This window comes from Ctenopharyngodon idella, chromosome 7, assembly GCF_019924925.1.
Source record: "Ctenopharyngodon idella isolate HZGC_01 chromosome 7, HZGC01, whole genome shotgun sequence".
Taxonomy (NCBI): domain Eukaryota; kingdom Metazoa; phylum Chordata; class Actinopteri; order Cypriniformes; family Xenocyprididae; genus Ctenopharyngodon; species Ctenopharyngodon idella.
Genome location: NC_067226.1, coordinates 13,131,305 through 13,149,543, shown reverse-complemented (window position 1 = coordinate 13,149,543; position 18,239 = coordinate 13,131,305). Strand labels below are relative to the sequence as shown.

General features: G+C 36.2%; 3 protein-coding genes across 6 annotated transcripts in view; 2 read left to right on the top strand and 1 right to left on the bottom strand.

Moving 5' to 3' along the window:
- esyt2b (extended synaptotagmin-like protein 2b) overlaps positions 1-3,469 on the bottom strand; it is a 33,801-nt gene extending 30,332 nt beyond the window's left edge. Inside the window, exon 1 of one of the 2 annotated variants that reach the window (XM_051899931.1) lies at positions 2,722-3,469. In XM_051899931.1, the coding sequence (XP_051755891.1) occupies positions 2,722-3,102 (381 nt within the window). In that variant the 5' untranslated portion in view covers positions 3,103-3,469. The remainder of the gene's footprint in view (positions 1-2,721) is intronic. The other variant, XM_051899932.1, reaches the window with a different exon arrangement.
- Positions 3,470-4,111: 642 nt separating this feature from the next.
- On the top strand, positions 4,112-12,653 carry dync2i1 (dynein 2 intermediate chain 1). 3 transcript variants are annotated; one of them, XM_051899929.1, is made up of 22 exons: positions 4,112-4,265; positions 4,565-4,618; positions 4,698-5,367; positions 5,493-5,548; positions 5,994-6,242; positions 6,397-6,417; positions 7,097-7,174; positions 7,474-7,696; positions 7,788-7,884; positions 8,032-8,161; positions 8,382-8,493; positions 8,593-8,687; positions 8,945-9,074; positions 9,412-9,584; positions 9,698-9,860; positions 10,037-10,144; positions 10,629-10,690; positions 10,800-10,851; positions 10,994-11,154; positions 11,268-11,399; positions 11,508-11,731; positions 11,891-12,653. In XM_051899929.1, exons 1-22 carry the CDS (start codon positions 4,251-4,253, stop codon positions 12,066-12,068), a joined length of 3,183 nt encoding a protein of 1,060 aa, XP_051755889.1. In that variant the 5' UTR covers positions 4,112-4,250; the 3' UTR covers positions 12,069-12,653. The 3 variants fall into 3 exon arrangements, with proteins under 3 accessions (XP_051755889.1, XP_051755888.1, XP_051755890.1); XM_051899928.1 differs by having other exon boundaries at positions 6,397-6,465; XM_051899930.1 differs by lacking the exon at positions 4,565-4,618 and having other exon boundaries at positions 6,397-6,465.
- A 533-nt stretch (positions 12,654-13,186) lies between these two features.
- Positions 13,187-18,109, top strand: LOC127516703 (WD repeat-containing protein 97-like). Its single transcript, XM_051901533.1, has 5 exons — positions 13,187-13,582; positions 13,804-14,133; positions 14,947-15,197; positions 15,703-15,821; positions 16,463-18,109. Exons 1-5 carry the CDS (start codon positions 13,472-13,474, stop codon positions 17,281-17,283), a joined length of 1,632 nt encoding a protein of 543 aa, XP_051757493.1. The 5' UTR covers positions 13,187-13,471; the 3' UTR covers positions 17,284-18,109.
- The last annotated feature ends 130 nt before the right edge of the window (positions 18,110-18,239 follow it).

The window sequence follows — 18,239 nt, the reverse complement described above, 5'->3', positions numbered from 1 at the left end:
CCATATTCACCCAAAGAACTACTGGTATGTAAAATCTTAGAAGTGACTGCTGTCAGAACAAAACTGTGATGAATGTTGACTTTTGACGTAAAAGTGAATTCCGATATAACTGTTCAGACTGAGGTCACATTACAAAACATCAGACCTGTATCTGACTTAGGACCACATATAAAACTGGACCTAATCAGAATCAAAAAGATAAGATTCCATGTGGTTTGTGCTGTTCACACTGTTATGAAGAAGTCAGTCTGAATGTAGCCTTACTAACCACAACAAGTCACCGTAAATTCACATCTTAAAACTGAAACTTCACATTATAAACAAATGCAACACAAGCAAAACAAATGTATAGGGCACATGTGAATCTCATCTGCAAAACCATAAATGTTTCTCTCCAAGACATTAAACAAAAAATGAAAGGAAAAACCCAGGTAAGCCACATCAGTTTACCTGAGAATACACTGCATTTCAGACTGCGAAGAGGCTGAGTTTTTGGCACCTGCCGCCTATAAAGCTAACTTCCTTCTGTGTGTCCTACAAAAGTAACATCATTGTAATCTCAAGAGGCAAAGTGGGTGTGTGTGACTTTCCTTCTGCAGTGCACTCACTCCAAATTTATCTTCTTCCCAAAACAGTGTTGGTGTAGCTTAGAGCGGAGAATCATATATGACAGCACAGCACTTTCCTCAGCAAGCTCTCCCACTGACATATTCATATCAGTTCAGCATAACCATCAATCAAGGGAAATATCACTGGACACATCTAGAGCTGCTAAGACCAGAACTAGACTTCTGGAGTCCCTCCAACATGAACATTGAATATTTTGTTTAGTATTAATGATATGTGGGAAAGACATGGAAAGTTCCCATGGTAACCATGTTTCTATGGTCACTAGAGATCACTCAGGATTTCTCCTCACTGACTAGACAATAGACAGATATATGTGAGAATGTTCATTTGAAAGAAAAAAAAAATCTGGCAAGAGATGAGTCAGTAGATTGTAGACAGTAATGTAGATAGTAATGTACACAGTAATGTAGATATGTTTTGTAAGTCTACAGAGAACTAAAAGTGACATCATTCGATGAGAATGTGATAACCTGTGATGTAAATGGTTTGTTTTTCTATTAAAAGATCTATATTGAGTTGTTGTGACATAATGCTGAGAGAGAAGTCAACTGGAAGAAACTGGAGGGGGGTAACTAGCTTGTAATCACTAACAGATATAATTTTGTAAAAAAAAGTTATTACATGTATTTAGATATGTTTTGTAAACTGCAAGAATATATACTTTGAACTTTGCAATGCATTTAACTTGACATTAGTTTAGCAAGCTTGAAGACAGTGTTTAGGGAAGAGATTTTTTTTTCATTGGTTTACTTCATAGCTACATGTTTTCTTAAGAAGACTGGCCTTCAAATCAGTTCTAAAGAACTGGTTATAAATATAGGGAAATCTATCTTCCTCAGGCATCACACATTTCCTAGAAAATGGACAAACAAGTCATCAGTGTTTTTAAAAGATACTTTTTGGTATGAGAGTGTGGTGTCACAAAATAAATAATGAATGAATAACAATAGAATTCATAACACTACTGTTGTGAAACATTATGTTAAAAAAAAATTAATAAATAAAAAAAAATAAAAAACTTCAAACTCAGCATAAACCAGTTCAACAGACTTCTGATCTCCTACAGGCAAGTTTCCTCATGCCAGAATCTAATTTGATTAAGGTTCCGGAGCAGGTGAAGTCTAAATAAATTCAGGTGCTTGTGAAACCATGTAATGAAAATGTTTCTGATAACTGAATAAAACTACACAGACAAGATGACTACATGATAAGTGCAGAACACAATGGATTAAACTGCTGTCCTGTAGACTGGTGAGAGCAAATGTGAAACATTTTTGTTTTTAATTTATCACTGAGAATCCTATATTGACTGTATATGGTCAGGTAATTACTGGTAATTATGGTCAGTTAACCACTTTATTTACTTACACATTTTTATATTATTTTTCTGTAAAACAATCATTTCTAACACAGACTGCACAGCACTGAATCCTCATTTGAAACTACACAGACTGACCTTGGCTCTCACCCTTCAGGTTCAAATATCTCATTACATAACATTTATTTACTAACCCTAACCCACTTGGCTTTAGATTAGAGCCATGATGAGCGGAGGCTCCAGATAATGCCTATATAGGATAAAATTAGACAGTAGTCAGACAGATACATGCTGCATCCTCTATCTAGCAAACCATTGTTCACCTTCACAGACAAAGGGGCAAAAATACTTGGTCTGCCTTGTGCCTGAAAGTGTGGCATCACCTGGGATCCAAATTTATTGTTTTAAGCTCTCAGTTTGCTGAATGCACACATCTTTGAAAGCAAACAAAACATCCTACGCTTAACTAAAGCCAAACAACTTTGATCAAGGAAATACACTGTGTTTATCTATCACATTTCAAAATTTAGTCAATATAAGACTTTGCTTAACATAGCCTAATGCACTACACCCAGGTCTAAACAAGTATGGAAAGATGTTATGGCATGTTGTTCCAGGGATATCAATCCCATCAAATCACACTAAAGAGACCCCATTCTGTATTTTTATTCTAGCTTTAATGAGGGAAAGTTTTATAACAACTATAGATATAAACTCCCTCTTAGTTTGCATGTCTGTGTGCTGCCAGTCAATGAAAGAAGAGTTTAACTCACCCATGATGGTAACTCAGTTGCCTCCAGCTCCTGTTTAACCGTGTCCTCTTGCTCAAAAATGGAGAGTGCTCTGGTCAGCCTCGTGTTCTTACACTTTGTGTTTCTCTTCCAAAAGAAAAATATTGTGAGTGCGATTAAAAGCCAACTAAAGCTGAACTCAAAATAACCCAAGACATATATGGGGAAGATAATGACGAAGGTCTTGGCGAACTGCAGCCACGTGCGGGTCAGTTCGCTGGTGCAGGACGGAGAGTCCTCGCTGAGCTCCGCCGGTGAGAAGGAAGGAATCGCCCCGTTTGTCGTTTCAGTTTGTCCGCTATCCTTTTGTCCCGAGGCACCTGAAAGATTTCCGCGCACAGCCGTCATAGTATCCTCTGTCATATTCAGCACAAACGGCGCTGATAAAATGTTAGGCACTGCTGTCAAACGTGTACATTGTGCTTCAATGCAAAAGCTTCGGGAGTAAACATGATACTAAAGACCATCCCGTACAGGCGGTTCTCCCACGTTCAAGTACAACTCTCAGCTAAATCAATTTGAGGATGTACACCAGTCCATGTTGACGCGGATACGCATTGCTTTCATTTTAAAAACATATCTAGCGGTGCATAGTTGAAGAACTCAGTTGTCGCAGCGCCTCTGTGCGTATATGTAGTCTGTTGGCTGGCTGGTGTGTTGTGAAGAAGCGCGTGCTGCTGTGACAGACAGCTGAGAGCTTCACACACGCGCACTCACACAGCGGGTCTCGAGAGGTCAGTGTCGCGAACAGCGCCAAAATCAACACCGAGCCAAGCAACTGAAGAAACACAAACAATATGAGGCGTAGACAACGAAGCGATGCACAACTATAAACTGTTAACTCCTAAACCAGGGGTTTAAAATCTTTTAGATGCCACTAACCCTCGCTATAGTAATGTACTGTTAAATTTATTCTTTACTTATTTTTCATTTATTTATTTTTAAAATATATTTTTTATTTATATAAATTTTAATATAATTTAATAGATTAAAAACTATTTGTCTTATTTAAATCACATTTTAATTCATTTATTTATTTACTCATTTATTTTATTTTTATTAATAATTTTATCTATTTTTTTTTTTTTTTTCAAGAGACTTTTCCACTACATTGCGGCCAACTGAGAGAGTGCACAAGTTTACAGAACGCTACAATTTTTGGAAACAGCCGACAAAAGATGAATTAAACAAAGAATTCATATACATCAACATATACTAATTTATCTCAACAAGAATGCAACTATACACATGGACAAATGTACAGTACAAAGCAATATGTCATGTTTTATAATTTGAGCTATGTCGCATTTTATTAGTTCGAAGATTTGTATTTATCGATTGCTCTTTGCTCGATTTAATAGTCTGTTGAAACCATGGCTTGTCAGGTTACCATAGTAGCATTAAACTGCGCATTCGCTGTAGCCGTATAGCGGTATGGCGGTGAAAGCTGTCAACATAAACTTGTGATTGTTGGATTGTAAAGAAGAACTGAGGAGTGGATCTCTAAAGTGATGTACCCTGTGAAGGTAAAGCAACATTTATCCCTTATGGAGCAGCTGTTGTGTAGCGATTGTTTTTTTCGTGAAGATTTTAAAGCTGAACAGCACGATTAGCCACTCATCGATAGCCAAATTAAACTGCTTACCTACTCAAGTAAATCTGTTTATTTCAATAGCAAATACTTCATCATTTAAACACTTGGTATATAAAGAATCAACTTGTAATTAAGCAATATTTTGTTAGTTATATTAGGTAATCGAGCAACGAGCTTCATTCTGCACAGTTTTAACGCATTTAATATCCATTTTCCTCATCCTTTCATAAGAAAATAACAAAAGAAGATACTTGGAGGTCTGATGACTTAAAAGTGCACATTCAGGTAATCTGCAGTTTGTTTGTGTGTAAGAAAAAGACAAGGTTTAAAAGCACAACCCGTAAAAATGTCATTGTGTTGCTAGGCACACAATGAGGACAGCAGAAGAAAATCAAAACGTGAAGAGGAGCACAGGAAACACAGGAACGGAGAATCTCTGGATCGGCGACAAAGAGACCCTGATCAAGACGCAAGGAGAGAGAAAGAAAAACGGAGACACGGAGAAAGCGCAAGAGAGGAGAGTAAACACAGAGACCCAGACAGGGACAGAAACCAGGATATCAAGAGGGAAGACGTCAGGGAGGATAGATATAAAGAGAGGAGAGAGCGAGATAAGGCATTAGATTTCAACAGACACAGAGATAGAGATGGAGATGAAGAAGAAAAAAGACATGATCGAGGTGAGAAGGAAAACAGTGAAAGACGGAAGGATAGAGATAAAGACAGGGACATAGATATGTACAAACAGCGGGACAGGGTAACGGACAGGGAAAGAGAAAAAGATAGAGATAGGGATAGAAGGAGGTCTGAGAGAGATAGGGAAAGAAAAAGTGAATCGGATAGAAGGAAAGAGGAGAAAAGAGAAGGAGGAAAAGAAGAGAAGGAGAGAGACAAAGAAAGAGAACGAGAGAGAAGAGAAAGACACAGAGCAAGAGAAAGTGACCGAAATCGACATGAATATGAGGAAAAACAGAGAGAAGGTGAAAGGCGAGAGAAACACAGTGAAAAAGAAAACTCTGGACACAAAGAAAGAGGTATGAACAGTTTGTGCCTAGAGAAGAAGTTGTTTTTTGTTTTGTTTTTTTGGTTCATGACAATTTGAATTTGGTAGAAAATCAGAATTAATATGATATTATCAATATGATCTCTTTTATTTCAGAACACAGAAGAGATAGAGAAGATAGAGAGAAGAGAATAAGGGATAAAGAAAGCCATGTAAGCCATGTGTAAGATTGTTGCTATTTATGAGCGAGATACGTATTTTACTACTAATATTATTATAATGTACATTACGGGTCAAAAGTTTTTTTGAACAATTATGATTTTTAATTATGATCAAAAATACCACAATATTCTGAAATAATAATATTATTATTTATTATTAGTTTTTATTATTATTTTAATATATTTTAAAATGTAATTTATTCCTGTAATGGCAAAGCTGAGTTTTTTTTAGCAGCCATTACTTCAGAAAATAAATTATATTTGAGAAAAAAAAAATAGAAAACAGTTATTTTAAATTGTAATAATGTTTCACCATATTACTGTTTTTACAGTTTTTTCTTATGGAAGAATATTTAAAAATTGTGGCAAGTCAACTGACTTGATTTAGCCACATTGAAAACATTAAAAGTCTTGCTAAAGTTGTTGTTGTCAACAGGTGACAAACACAAGTCACTCTCAAGAAGGTGAACGTCATCACCAGGAGTGGAAAGAGTCAAAGGATTATTTCCACGGCATCAAAGGTGGGGATAGGGAAAAGACCAGGGAGAGGGAAGAGAGAGACAGAAGGCGTGAAAGAAGGCACAAGGAGGTTTCAGACTACAAGAGTGAAAGGAGTGAAAGAGAGCGGAAACAAAAAGATCCATCAGGACATGAAATAAATGAAAGGATAATTAGAGACAAAGAGGTACAAACATTGTCAATTAAATTGAATTAAATGAAATGCAAAAGTTTCATGACATTCATTTGCTTTTTAAGTTTGTAAGGTTATAAATCTCCATTGCATATAATATGTTTGTATTTGTGTGTTTGTGTGTGTGTGTTTGGGGGGGGGGTTGTAGGAACCGACCAAGAGACCTCAGGTAACATGGAGCTCTATTCAAGCTGAAATGAGTGATCCAAAAATCCCTGTAAGATTTCTGTTTAAAGTTCAGTTACGATATGTTAAAGTCTGCATGAAATGAAAATTAGATTTGAAAATTTTTATTCTGAATGATTCATCTGTGCATGTTTTTTTGACCATGTAATTTTTTATCGTTTTTTGATGTCACAGAATGGAAGAAAATATCTGCCACTCCTTCCATTGCAATTAAATAAATCTTATAAGTTCAATTTTTCAAAGTTAAGACAACTCCTGCATGAAAATTCTATATTGTTCATAACATGGATTTAACACTTAATGTTAACTCTACTAGTTTTTCTACCTCTTTAATTACTACTAGAGCTCTGTATGTACATTAAGTTGAAGTCCATCCTGGCCTATAAACTAAACTTGTGACGCCATCCAAAATAATCAAATCTGTTTAAATATTACACACAAGAAGCTGCATTTCTACATTACAACAGCCTAAATCAACGCAAATATATAAGCACTTCCTTTTAGAGTCTGTGTTCCTTACCAGCTAATAACTAACATTTAAAAATGTTTTGTTGCATGTCTTTACTTTTTAAGCTGTTTCCACAGCTGTCTAGCCCCATTGTAAATTTTGAGTAAAAGAGTAAACCCACAGCTAATATGATTGTATGCTTTTGTCTTTCAAGGTGGAGAATGAAGATACTGAAAAGGACAAACAATCAGGCAAAGATTATCATAATGATGATTATGATGAGGATTTTGAGGTGTGAAGGAGTCCAGTGCTATCATTACATACATGACATAAGTAGGATAGTACATAGTACTATGAATGGTGAACACATTTTGTCATCATTGGATATAAGTGTCATCATTTTGAGACATCAAAATGTTTTCTGGAAAGAAAAATAAAGATTTCAGTGAATATATGATGAATACAAGTTAACTTAAATATAAATTCTTGGTTTATATTGCCCTGATGTGAATCTAACCAACAAAATTCTGATTTCATATTTTATTATGCTTTTCTTTTGGCTGTAAAGTGATGAGCTGTTCCTGCTTTTAGGATTATGAGGAAGACTTTGAGGATGTAGGTGAAGAAGAGGATGATAAGGGCGAGGAGGAGAAAGTGGAAGATGACAAGAAAGTGAGAGAAGAGAAGAGGGAGCTGAGCCCCAGGAGAAGAGAAGAGATTGAAGCCATCCAGAGAGCCATTGATGAGGAAAATGAGAGAATCTACTCTGCAAGATCAAAGCCCACAAACATAGAGTCAGCTATCACCCAGAGAGGTAGTTAAACAAAAGTTTATGTTGATTCGCACATTCTACGGCTGAGCATGAAAAGGAAGACCTACATCAGTGTTTTGTTGTGTTTTCACAGAAAGACACTCTAACAGAAGTCAAACGCATGGCAAAATTATTGATTTTGTATCAGCAAAGCAGCGAGAGGTCAGCCAGAAAGTGGCCAAGAAACAGAAGTAAGTTGATAATCTTCAGAGTATCTGATGAGTATTTAATGAGATAATCTAATAAGAAGTACACATACTTTTTTTAAAAATAGAAAATAAATTGCATTTGTTGACTAATTAATAAATTAATCAATAGCCATTTGGTTTGAATTGAAGGAAGCGCAGTGAGGAACTTCTGCGTCTGATTGATTTAGACTTCTCCATCACCTTCTCTCTGCTGGACCTGCCTCCTGTCAATGAGTATGACATGTACATCAAGACCTTTGGAACAGCTGATACAAAACAGGTTAGAAATTTTGGAAGTTGTAGGTACTTCCACGCTATGTGGCCTGCAAAAGGAAAATGGTGATATTTTGAAGTATTTGGCCATGTTGTGAACAATATAGGCAGCATAAGATTAAAGAATTAGCTCAGGACAGTTCTTGTTTCTCTCAACTAAATTTGTTTTTCTTTTTTCCTACTCAAAATGGCTTTTATGCAATCCCATGAGATTCTTGTGTCTCCAGGCTTATGTGCAGTGCAATGAAGACAACACTGATCGAGATATACAAACAGAAGAAGTTGACATGACAGACAAATGGACACAACACCCACCAGAAGCAAAGGCAGTATGCGGAGGTATTGTGTTCAAAATTGCTCTGCCATTATTAACAAGCAACAATGGGAGTGTAAAATATAATATAGTCTATTATGTGCTATTTCCTGAACTGTAACCAGGTTCTAAGGCGTCTCAAGACACTTCAGTGGAATCCACTGCAAGAATAAATACTGATTCTCAACGTCTGACTACTTTTTTACGCTCTGCTGCACAGGTAAAGAATATGGTTTATGGGTTTATTTTTAACAACTTGTTAAAAATGATCTGCTCATAGCTTAAAAAAAAAAAAAAAAAAAAAAAATTCCACAAAAGTGCAAAAAACACTCAAAAAGTTCAGTTTGCTCATGTCTTGAGTTATTCGATCACAGAAATAGATATAACAGTCATTCCCCATAGACCATCTGATATAGTGAACTTCTAGTTGATTTAAGTTTTTTTTTTTTTTTTTTTTTTTTTTTCTCCCCATGTCAGGTGATGGCTGTTTTGATAGAGGAGAATATGGCAGAGAGTAATTCTGTCAGAAGACTTCGCTCTCAAACAGATGCGCTGTCCTTCAGTGATGGCTGCATTCAACTCAATGCCAAACTCCCCTTTTTGCATGGTATAGTTTTATAAATAACATTTACTGATTAATGGCAGCTATTATGAGGTATACATTCAAATACATGATTTTGTTGTGGAATAAATGTGTTAGCGTTAGTTCTGGGATTTTTGTATTAATGTAAATGTACTTTAATTTGTATTACTGTAAAGTTATTAACATAATTAGTTTTCAGTTTAAATTACAGTTATTTGGTTAATAATTGGGTCAATATTCAATTTTAAACATCACATTCAGTGATCAACATCAATAAATATGAACTGTAAACTGTGTATATTATGGTGATAATATGAGCAGACCCTCAATGACATATACGTGCGTGTCTACCTTCTTGCAGGTCGTCAGGTGAGTCTGCTGCAGTTCTCTCAAGTCCAAAGACAGACTCTTCTGTCTGTTCATCCTCCTCCTCCCAAAACCAGTGCTGTTCAGCTTGACAGCGAGACGGTCATCTGTGTGTGGAACATCTGGGAGCCATCCAGACCCCAAAAAATTCTTCTTTATGAATCTGAGGTATGGAGAAGAACATACTGGTATGAGTAAAATTCATTATTGATGTTTCTGAAATGAAATTCTCAAAATCAAAAAATCAAAATCTTTTTCTCCCATTTCTCCTACCCTCTCAGGTGAGGTGTTGTTGTTTCAGTCCTTGTAAAGTTACATTAGTGTTTGCTGGTACAGCAGTGGGTTCAGTGGTGGTATGGGATCTCAGAGAACATTCTGGCACTCATTGCAACTTGGTGGTTGGCAAAGAGGTGTGGACACTACGCTACCCGACCTTCTCTACGGGTCAGTCACTGCTCACTGCTTCAGCTGCTGTGCCATCACAATTAATAATAGATAACATACAAGTGTTTGCGAAAACTGTTTATTCTTTATCTAACTTCACTTATATTTAAATATAGATATTTGAAGTCAGGTCACGGTTGAAGTTAAACTGACCTGAATTTTGTGTATGCTCGCAGATGCTGTACTTTCAGCGGTGGGTCATCTCTCTCCTGTGGTGTCTGTTGAACCTGTACTGGCAACTGCTGATACAAGTTCAAAGAGCACGCTAACTGCAGACATAGAAGGTAATATAAGCCCTGTGTTTGACATACACTTTTTTAATATAATTCAGTAGAATAGTAAAGTTTAGGGTCAGTAAAAAAAAAAAATTATCAAAAGAAATTAGTAGTTTCATTCAGCAAGGATGCATTAATTTGATCAAAAATGACAGTAAAGACCTTTATATTGTTACAAACGTTTCTTGAGTACCAGATCAGCATATTAGATTGATTTCTGAAAGAGCATGTGGCACTGAAGACTAGAGTAATGGCTGCTGAAAATTCAACATTGCCACCACAGGAATAAATTACATTATTAATAATAATAATAATAATAATAATAATAATATAATTTGTAATTGCAATCATTTGTAATTGTAATAATACTTCACAATATTACTGTTTTACTGTATTTTTGATTAAATAAATGCAGCCTTAGTGAGCATAATAGACTTATGTATATTTTGAAAGTCACCAAAAGAAATTCCTTGTTTCTTTGTGCAAAATCTAGAGTCTCTGGGACTGTCATTCCAGTTAGGATCTTTGGATGAAAATGGGGTGTTAACTCTCTGGGTATGTCTGATTTTAACCAGTAACTTTATTTCACAGAAACTCACTTTCATTTGATGCTATGTCACTGTAACAAGAGATTGATTAAAGTTGAATGTTTTGTCTCCGACAGGTTGTGGTCGAGCTGCCCAAAGGAAATGATTCTGGATCTCAAACAGACCTAGGTAAGCCTAAGTTTAAATTTATTTTCCTATTTTCTGCAAAGCTGCTTTGAACAATGTGTATTATAAACAAAACGCTATACAAATAAATTGAAGATGAAATCATCTTTTTAATACTCTAATAATGGTGTGTTTGGTTTGGTAGGTCTTAGGCCTGGCGGTAAAGTTAAATTACTCCACAGCTCCTCTCTACAGACCACTGAGAGATTACCTCAAGACATTATAATGGGATTTGGATCTCCTGTGAGCCTTCAGTTAAAGTTCCTCCCTTCTGACTCGAATCACTACTTCATTGGTACTAACATGGTGGGTGTTGCATGAAGTTGTTGGATATTTGGTTTGGTGGTGTTTCCCATCACATAGACTTTTATCTTGGTTTTGAAATGTTTCTTGAAATGAATTTTCTTTCATTATCTAAGGGTCTGGTTAGACATGGTACGAGGCATAGCTTGAAAGTTCTTCCAAAGTTCTACAGATCACAGTTTGATAGTTGTAGACCAGTGGAGGTCACAACACTTGACTTCAGTCCATTTGGAGAACCCCTTTTCCTGGTAAAAGCAGCTTGAACTGTATGTCTATTTATGTATTTCTGTGTTCATTGTCATTGTTCATTATATTAACCCCTTTCCATTTGATTCCTATTTGATTCCTTTCCATAGGTTGGCTGCAGTGATGGAACAGTTCGATTACACTCTGTCCTGAGAGAAGATCCGTTGATGGAGTGGTCTGAATGTTCCAGTGGCGCCCCCATTCTGTCAGTGCAGTGGTCTCAGACACGGCCAGCTGTATTCTGTGTTCTGGATGCTGCCTCTGATCTTCTCATCTGGGACCTGACAGAGAAGGATTATGTGCCAGTCATCACTGAGAATATACACAATGACCGGTATAAAGCCAAGATATCAAACATTAGATCTTTTTATTATGATAGAAATAAGTTCAGTTAAGCTAATATGTCAGATAATTCCTCTAATTCCAGAGGTAGAGCATGTACCTCAGGCACTTCAGTTTTTAAAATCTTTTGTTTTCTAACAACTTTTCGCAGGGTAACAGCCATGGCAGTGTTTGGTGATCCAGCCAAACAGAACACATTTTCTGGCGTTGCGCTCGCCAAGCAGTCTGGAAAGGTGGAGATTCAGTATTTCAAGAAGTCACTTACAGTGCCTAGCGCCTCTGACAAAGAAAAACTTAATTCTGTTTTACATGATGCTTTTTTGATATGAGATCTGAGCCCAGATTAATATCCAGTTAAATTGATAATATGCAAATAACAGAGGAAAACACAAAGAGGGTTTAGAGAGAGTCATAATGAGCCCCCAAAAGGTATGGACAGACCTAGTGAATTATATTTCCTTGTTACATCAGTAATGTATCTAAAGCTACATTGATTGTGACTATAACAGCATGAACTGTAGAGGATGAGAAATGGTTGTTTACTACAGTCACAGTGGCTACCCTTTTTGGTGTATAAAAATAAGAAATGAACTTCCCTGGCTTAAAATTCATTACATCTGAAACTTTGCTGATGTTAGCTGGAACATAATGGTTTTGTTGCTGTAAGCAGCATTTTGTAAAGTTAGATCAAATGCTAAAGGAAGCAAATAAAAATGAGCTTTCCGTTCCTCAGGGATATAAATACTTTATATCCTTTTTGTATTATTTTACAATATATGTACAAATGAATATTTACACTGAGTAGCATTTGGAATATATTTCTTATTTATGGTCCTTATCATTTATTCACTATCAGTGCTATCATACTGTTATTATTAATGGATTTTTTTTATTAAAAGACGATTGTAGTTGGACTGGGGTTTTTCTTCGTTCTTTGCGTATGTTGTTATTGCTTTATTTACTATATTAGCAACTGTACACCCTCACTATGGATTTTTGTTATCTTTTGGAAGGGTATCAGCACACGTACTTGTGTTTCAATGTTATCATTCTCACAGAGGGAAACGAACAACATTTATAATCCGTCTGTGAGGCCAACTGCTTTTGACTGTTCTGTCAAGTATTATAATTTTTCACCGTTACCATGGTTTTAAGATATACTCAGACGTTTGTTGTTTTTACATAATAAAGTCACTGCAGTAAAACTTACTGACTGACAGTAGTACAGAAGTTTGTCAAAACATTTAAAAAACAAAGTTAAAGATTACATTTCTACATGGCACAATACTTTTTTTTCTCCATGCAATCCTGCTTTTAAAATATTATTATTGATCTATATTTTTGCTGGGCAGTTTAATTTTGAAATTGAAATTTTTGTTGAATTTACATTGATAAGCGGAAGGGAAAACTTCAGCCTGGTACATTACGAGATGAGTGGACAGTAATTTGTTGTCTGTCTCGTTTTCTCCATGGTTACTGTTGCCCAACGGCTCTATTCAGACGGCTCTATGTCAACGACCGACTGTTAGCTCCTTCAGTAGACAGATTTTTAATAACAAAATACCATAAGTTACAAATGATATAACTGTTACGAACAACCGAAACTTGGCATGTTGTTCTTTGAGTAGTATAACCTAGCGCTAGTCAATTTATTTTATTTCGCAACAACTCCGAAAAAAAATAATCCGAGGTATCGAAGCGTTCTTGAATCATCCCAGTTAAGTAATTTAACATGGTTAAAGATAAGACGGAGAACTTACGGGTGGAGTGTCTAAAAAGTTCATCTCCTGGACGAGGCAATGGAGAAGAAAGCTCCCAGATGTGGAAGGAGAGCGTGGATAAAGTAAGAGAATGTCTTAAGTTTGCTTTACCTCAAATCACTTAATTGTCACGTGACCATATACATGAATATTTTTTAGGTTATATCATATTTTCACATAGAACATAGAGACTAAAATCAGAGGCAGGCCACACTTTTCATTCCTACTTTCTCCTTGGACATACCCCATTATCTTTTGCTTTTGCTCCTTTCCAATGAATATTCTTTATCCTGCCTCTGTTCAGATGAATCATGGGAATGTCCTCACGCATGGCCTTCGTCATGTCCTCCACCTCTCCTGTAAAGACCCTGTTCGTCACATGACCTGTGGTGAGGGTGCTGCAGGCTTCGCTAGTCTCCACAGTAGCGGCCATGTGCGGTTCTATTATCCAGATGGCCATCTTAAAGATCTGTCTTTTTGCCAATCCCTCACCATCCACTATGCTGGACTCACCTCCACACATCTGCCAGGCAGACTGGTTGGCTGGGGACCTGGGGCCATTCTCACTGTACTAGATGCAGAACTGAATCCTCTGGTTCATGCTGTGGAACCCATGGATGTGAGAGTGTGCAAGGTGTGGCTTTAAAGAAAACTTTTCAGACCACGGTTGATACAACTAAACCTGGAATAACATTTTCTTAATGGAATGAAATGTTGTTGATGGTGTGGACCAGTGGTTCTCAACCAGGAAGACGGGGCCCACTAGGGGGCCTCAAGATGAGCTAATGAAATCAATGACACCATGAAATCAAAATTGACAATTCTTGTTTTTTTATGGGATATTGCAGTATTTATTATAAATGATTTATTCATACACTTCATTTTTTTAAAAATTCATGTGCCCTCTTAATCTTTAATCAAAAACGACCCAATCAATTTCTGATGGGCAAAATAAAGTCCCGCCCTAAATTTTTTCTTGTTCGAGAAGATGTTTCACTAAGATATGTCACAATAAGGAAGAAAGGACTATCACAGCTCGCAAATGTTGCAACTTTCATGCCGACTTTAAAATGTTTTAAAATAAGACAAAACAAGCTTTAAAATAACTAAAAAACTTTTTACAATTATTTTATTTTATTTTATTTTATTTTTATAAAAATGTCTTAATTTAATTCAATTCAATTCATCTTCTGGAATTCTACAATTTGATTTTCAATTGATATTATTTATTATTATTTTAGTTACATATTTTAATTTTTAACTCATTTCTGTACATTAAAAAATGAGGGGTGGTGGCTTTGAATATTTTGTGGAGAGTGGGGGGGGCATTGAAAAAGTCAAGAGTGGTTGAGAAACACTGGTGTAGACATTAGGACACAGTTTGATTAATCATGGATCATTGCAACTTGTACTGAATGTAAATTAATGAGACACTTGTCTGTCATAGATTTTGGAGCACTCTAATGAGCTTGTCACAGCTGGAATGGGAAATGTATGTGTGTGGTGCCTTACACACTTGATATGTCGCAAACGGGTGGTGGAGGGATTGGGGAGACACGTTGTTTTCACACATCTAGCACTGGTGCCGAGCAGGACTCAGCAGGGTCTCAGAGCACTGGCTGCATATGGACAAGCTGTGGTTGTGGTGGACCTTACAAAGGGATGCATTGTGGAGCACAAGAAGAACCTCCATTCAAGGTTTGCTTTGCTTTTTTTTTTTTTTTTTTTTTTTTTTTTGTAGTAATTTCAATTCACGCTATGGAATATACTGTATATCAGACCCAACTATTTTTTTTCTCTCTCTTCTCCTTTCACCATCTCGGTGGAAACATTAATAACATGTGTGATTAAAATTTACTTTTGAGTTTGAAGGGTTTTGAAAAGTGTTGTTGCTGTATTGTAAATAATAAATGAAAGTACAGACTGCCCTGAATTCACCTGACTTTTTTTTTTATACCAGTCACATGACCAGAACTTGATAGATTCACGTTAAGAAATTGTAGATATCAAAGAGTTGAATTTATTCTGGCCTTATTCCAGAACAGGAATAAAATGGGCATGGAGTTTGTTTTCATTGGACTGTCCAAGGAGTAAAATACATGCACTCATCTAGCTGGGAAACATTTGTGATAAAACTGGTTAAATGAAACTGATGTTTGTGTAAAAATTTTACTCACTATTAAATCATTCTCTTTTTTTTCAGGGAAATCACAGGGATGGTCTACTGTCCCCTTAGGGATATTGTAGTTACTGCATCAGATATGACAATCCGAGTGTGGGGACTAGACTGGGAGCTTCAAATGGCCTTTGTGGGACATACAGGTTGGAAAATCAGTAAACTGTTACTAAAGTTCCTATTAATAAAGTTTCAAATTGTGAGTGATATTTGCATCTGCATTGTAGAAATTACATTAAATGTCAACCCAGCTAACAGAGAACGTTCTCTGAAGATTTTCAAAATGTTCTGACCAGGTTCTCTCAAAGTTATGAACAAATATTCTTTAATCAACGTTAAAAGAATGTTCATTCATAGTTGGTCTTTAATAATGTTCTCAAAATGTTAGCACAAAAATATTATCTGTACATTGTTCATGGAACTTTTTTCTAAAACATTTTAGTTGGATGTTTGTTTAATGTTTTTTAAATGTTACTATTTGTTTCAGAATGTTTAGATAACATTCAAAAGTAACATTCCCATAATGTTTGCAAAATAATAAAAAGGAGTGTTCCCTTAATGTTTGTATAACCAAGATTTTTTTTTTTTTAATTTTTTTTTTTTTTAAAAACATTCAGAAATAACGTTTTCATAACTTATTAGCAATACATTTTTAGAACATATTTTTGTTAGTTGGGAACAATTAAAATTTAGGCCTTTGTCAATTTACTGACCATTTTGGATCAAGTCTTCACTGACAATAGGCTGTACTTCCATTATGAGTATGTGTTTTGCGTCTTTTTTCCAGCTCTGGTCACATCCCTAGTTCTGTGTCCTGTCTCTGGTCTGTTGTTGTCATCTTCTCTTGATGGTACTTTGAGATGCTGGAGGCCAGAAGTTGGAGACCAGGTCCAGACTGTATCCATTCCTATGGGGTGCTCACCTCCTCTATTCCTGGGAGGCCCAGACAGTGCTGGCACCTTCTTCTCATACTCCACCAACAGTGTGGACTTCTGGACCTTCAACTGCCTCTACAATCTACACTGCAGACTGGACGGGTCCCTGGAAGGTCCTGTCCGACAAATCTTGACCCCACTAAGCCCCCCTTCCTTCCAAGCCTGTGTAGTTTGCATCCATGGAAACAGCAATATCACAGTTGTTGCGGCAGAGACAGGTGCTGTGCTCACTAGATTCCAAGCCAATGGAAGAGTAAGGTGCGCTGATTACTGTGTGCCTAAGGAGCGCCTATTGGTCCTCACTGAGGACGGGGTGGTATCTATTGCAAGTACTTTGACCAGTCCAGTAACAATACTGGATGAGTGGCATGGGATAGAGCATTGGGACTGGTCAGGGGGGCAGGTGGAAGCAAATATAGGCACGGTGTGCTGCATGGTGTTATACAGTGACGTTATAGATACATCAAGTGGGCAGGAAGAATGGAGATCCTTACAGATGCAAAGAGCACAGAAGCCAAAAAAAAACAAACTTCTACATGATACAAAAAACAGGTTCGTATTTGTGGTAGAGTGTATGATTGTGTGCTGCAGGTATTTGTTGATTCAGGCTGTTATCAGCAATAAGTTGAATATGGGTAAAGTGGGACTGTTAAGCGTGATCCCTACTATATAAAAATTATTTATTTAAAAAAAAAAATCATCTCTAAATTTGTCTTTGGAAAGTAAACAGTTTGTTTTTTGGGACTTAATCTGTTAAGCTTTTAAGTTAAGCTCCTAAATTGATGATGTCACATTGAGGGGCATGGCAGAACTCAATTCACAACCGCCAGCAGGAAAAGTAAATGACAGAAATCTGAGGTAAATCTTAATAAAAGGTAAAAGTTCACTTACCCCTGGTTTCACAGACGAGGCTTAAGCCTAGTCCGAGACTAAAATGCATGTTTGAGTTCTTTAAATTGAAAGCAACTTGCACTGACATATCTTAAATTATATGTCAGTGCCATTGTTTTGTCTCAAGATGCACACAGTAATGTTTTTTTTTCTAAGGCATGTTTATAAAAGCTACTTAAATGTCCTAATTAAACTAAGGCCTAATCCTGGCTTAATCTAAGCCCTGAAACCGGGCCTTAATGTCCATAGATGTTGCATATATTCATAATAGATGTTATAGATGTTACAATAATTCATAATAAGTTTATCAGAAAATATATTCATATTTGAATCTTTATGTAAGCCTATGTTGCAAAGAAAAAATGCAATCTAGTTTGCATAATAGGGGAAAAAATGATGTGTCCAATTTTTCCAGCATTGATTGAAAAAAATAAGTGTGGTTTGGTCATAAGAGGCATAAGAGTTCTTCTCAGTAGTGATTATTTCTTAATAGTGATCCTATTTCTTAAGCTTTCATTATAGGTCAAAGCTATGTAAATGTTATATAGCAGGATCAATTAAATGAATTAAATGTGCAAGGAAAAGTAAAAATTTGATGAGTGTCAGATGTCAACAATAATCAACCTAGTTATATCAGTACAAGAACACAATCTGTGTGTTTTTTATTGTGGTTAGTAGCATTTGCTTGCATGTCCTGAAGCATCTAAATTGTCTCTTAGATTGTGTGACTTGAGTCTG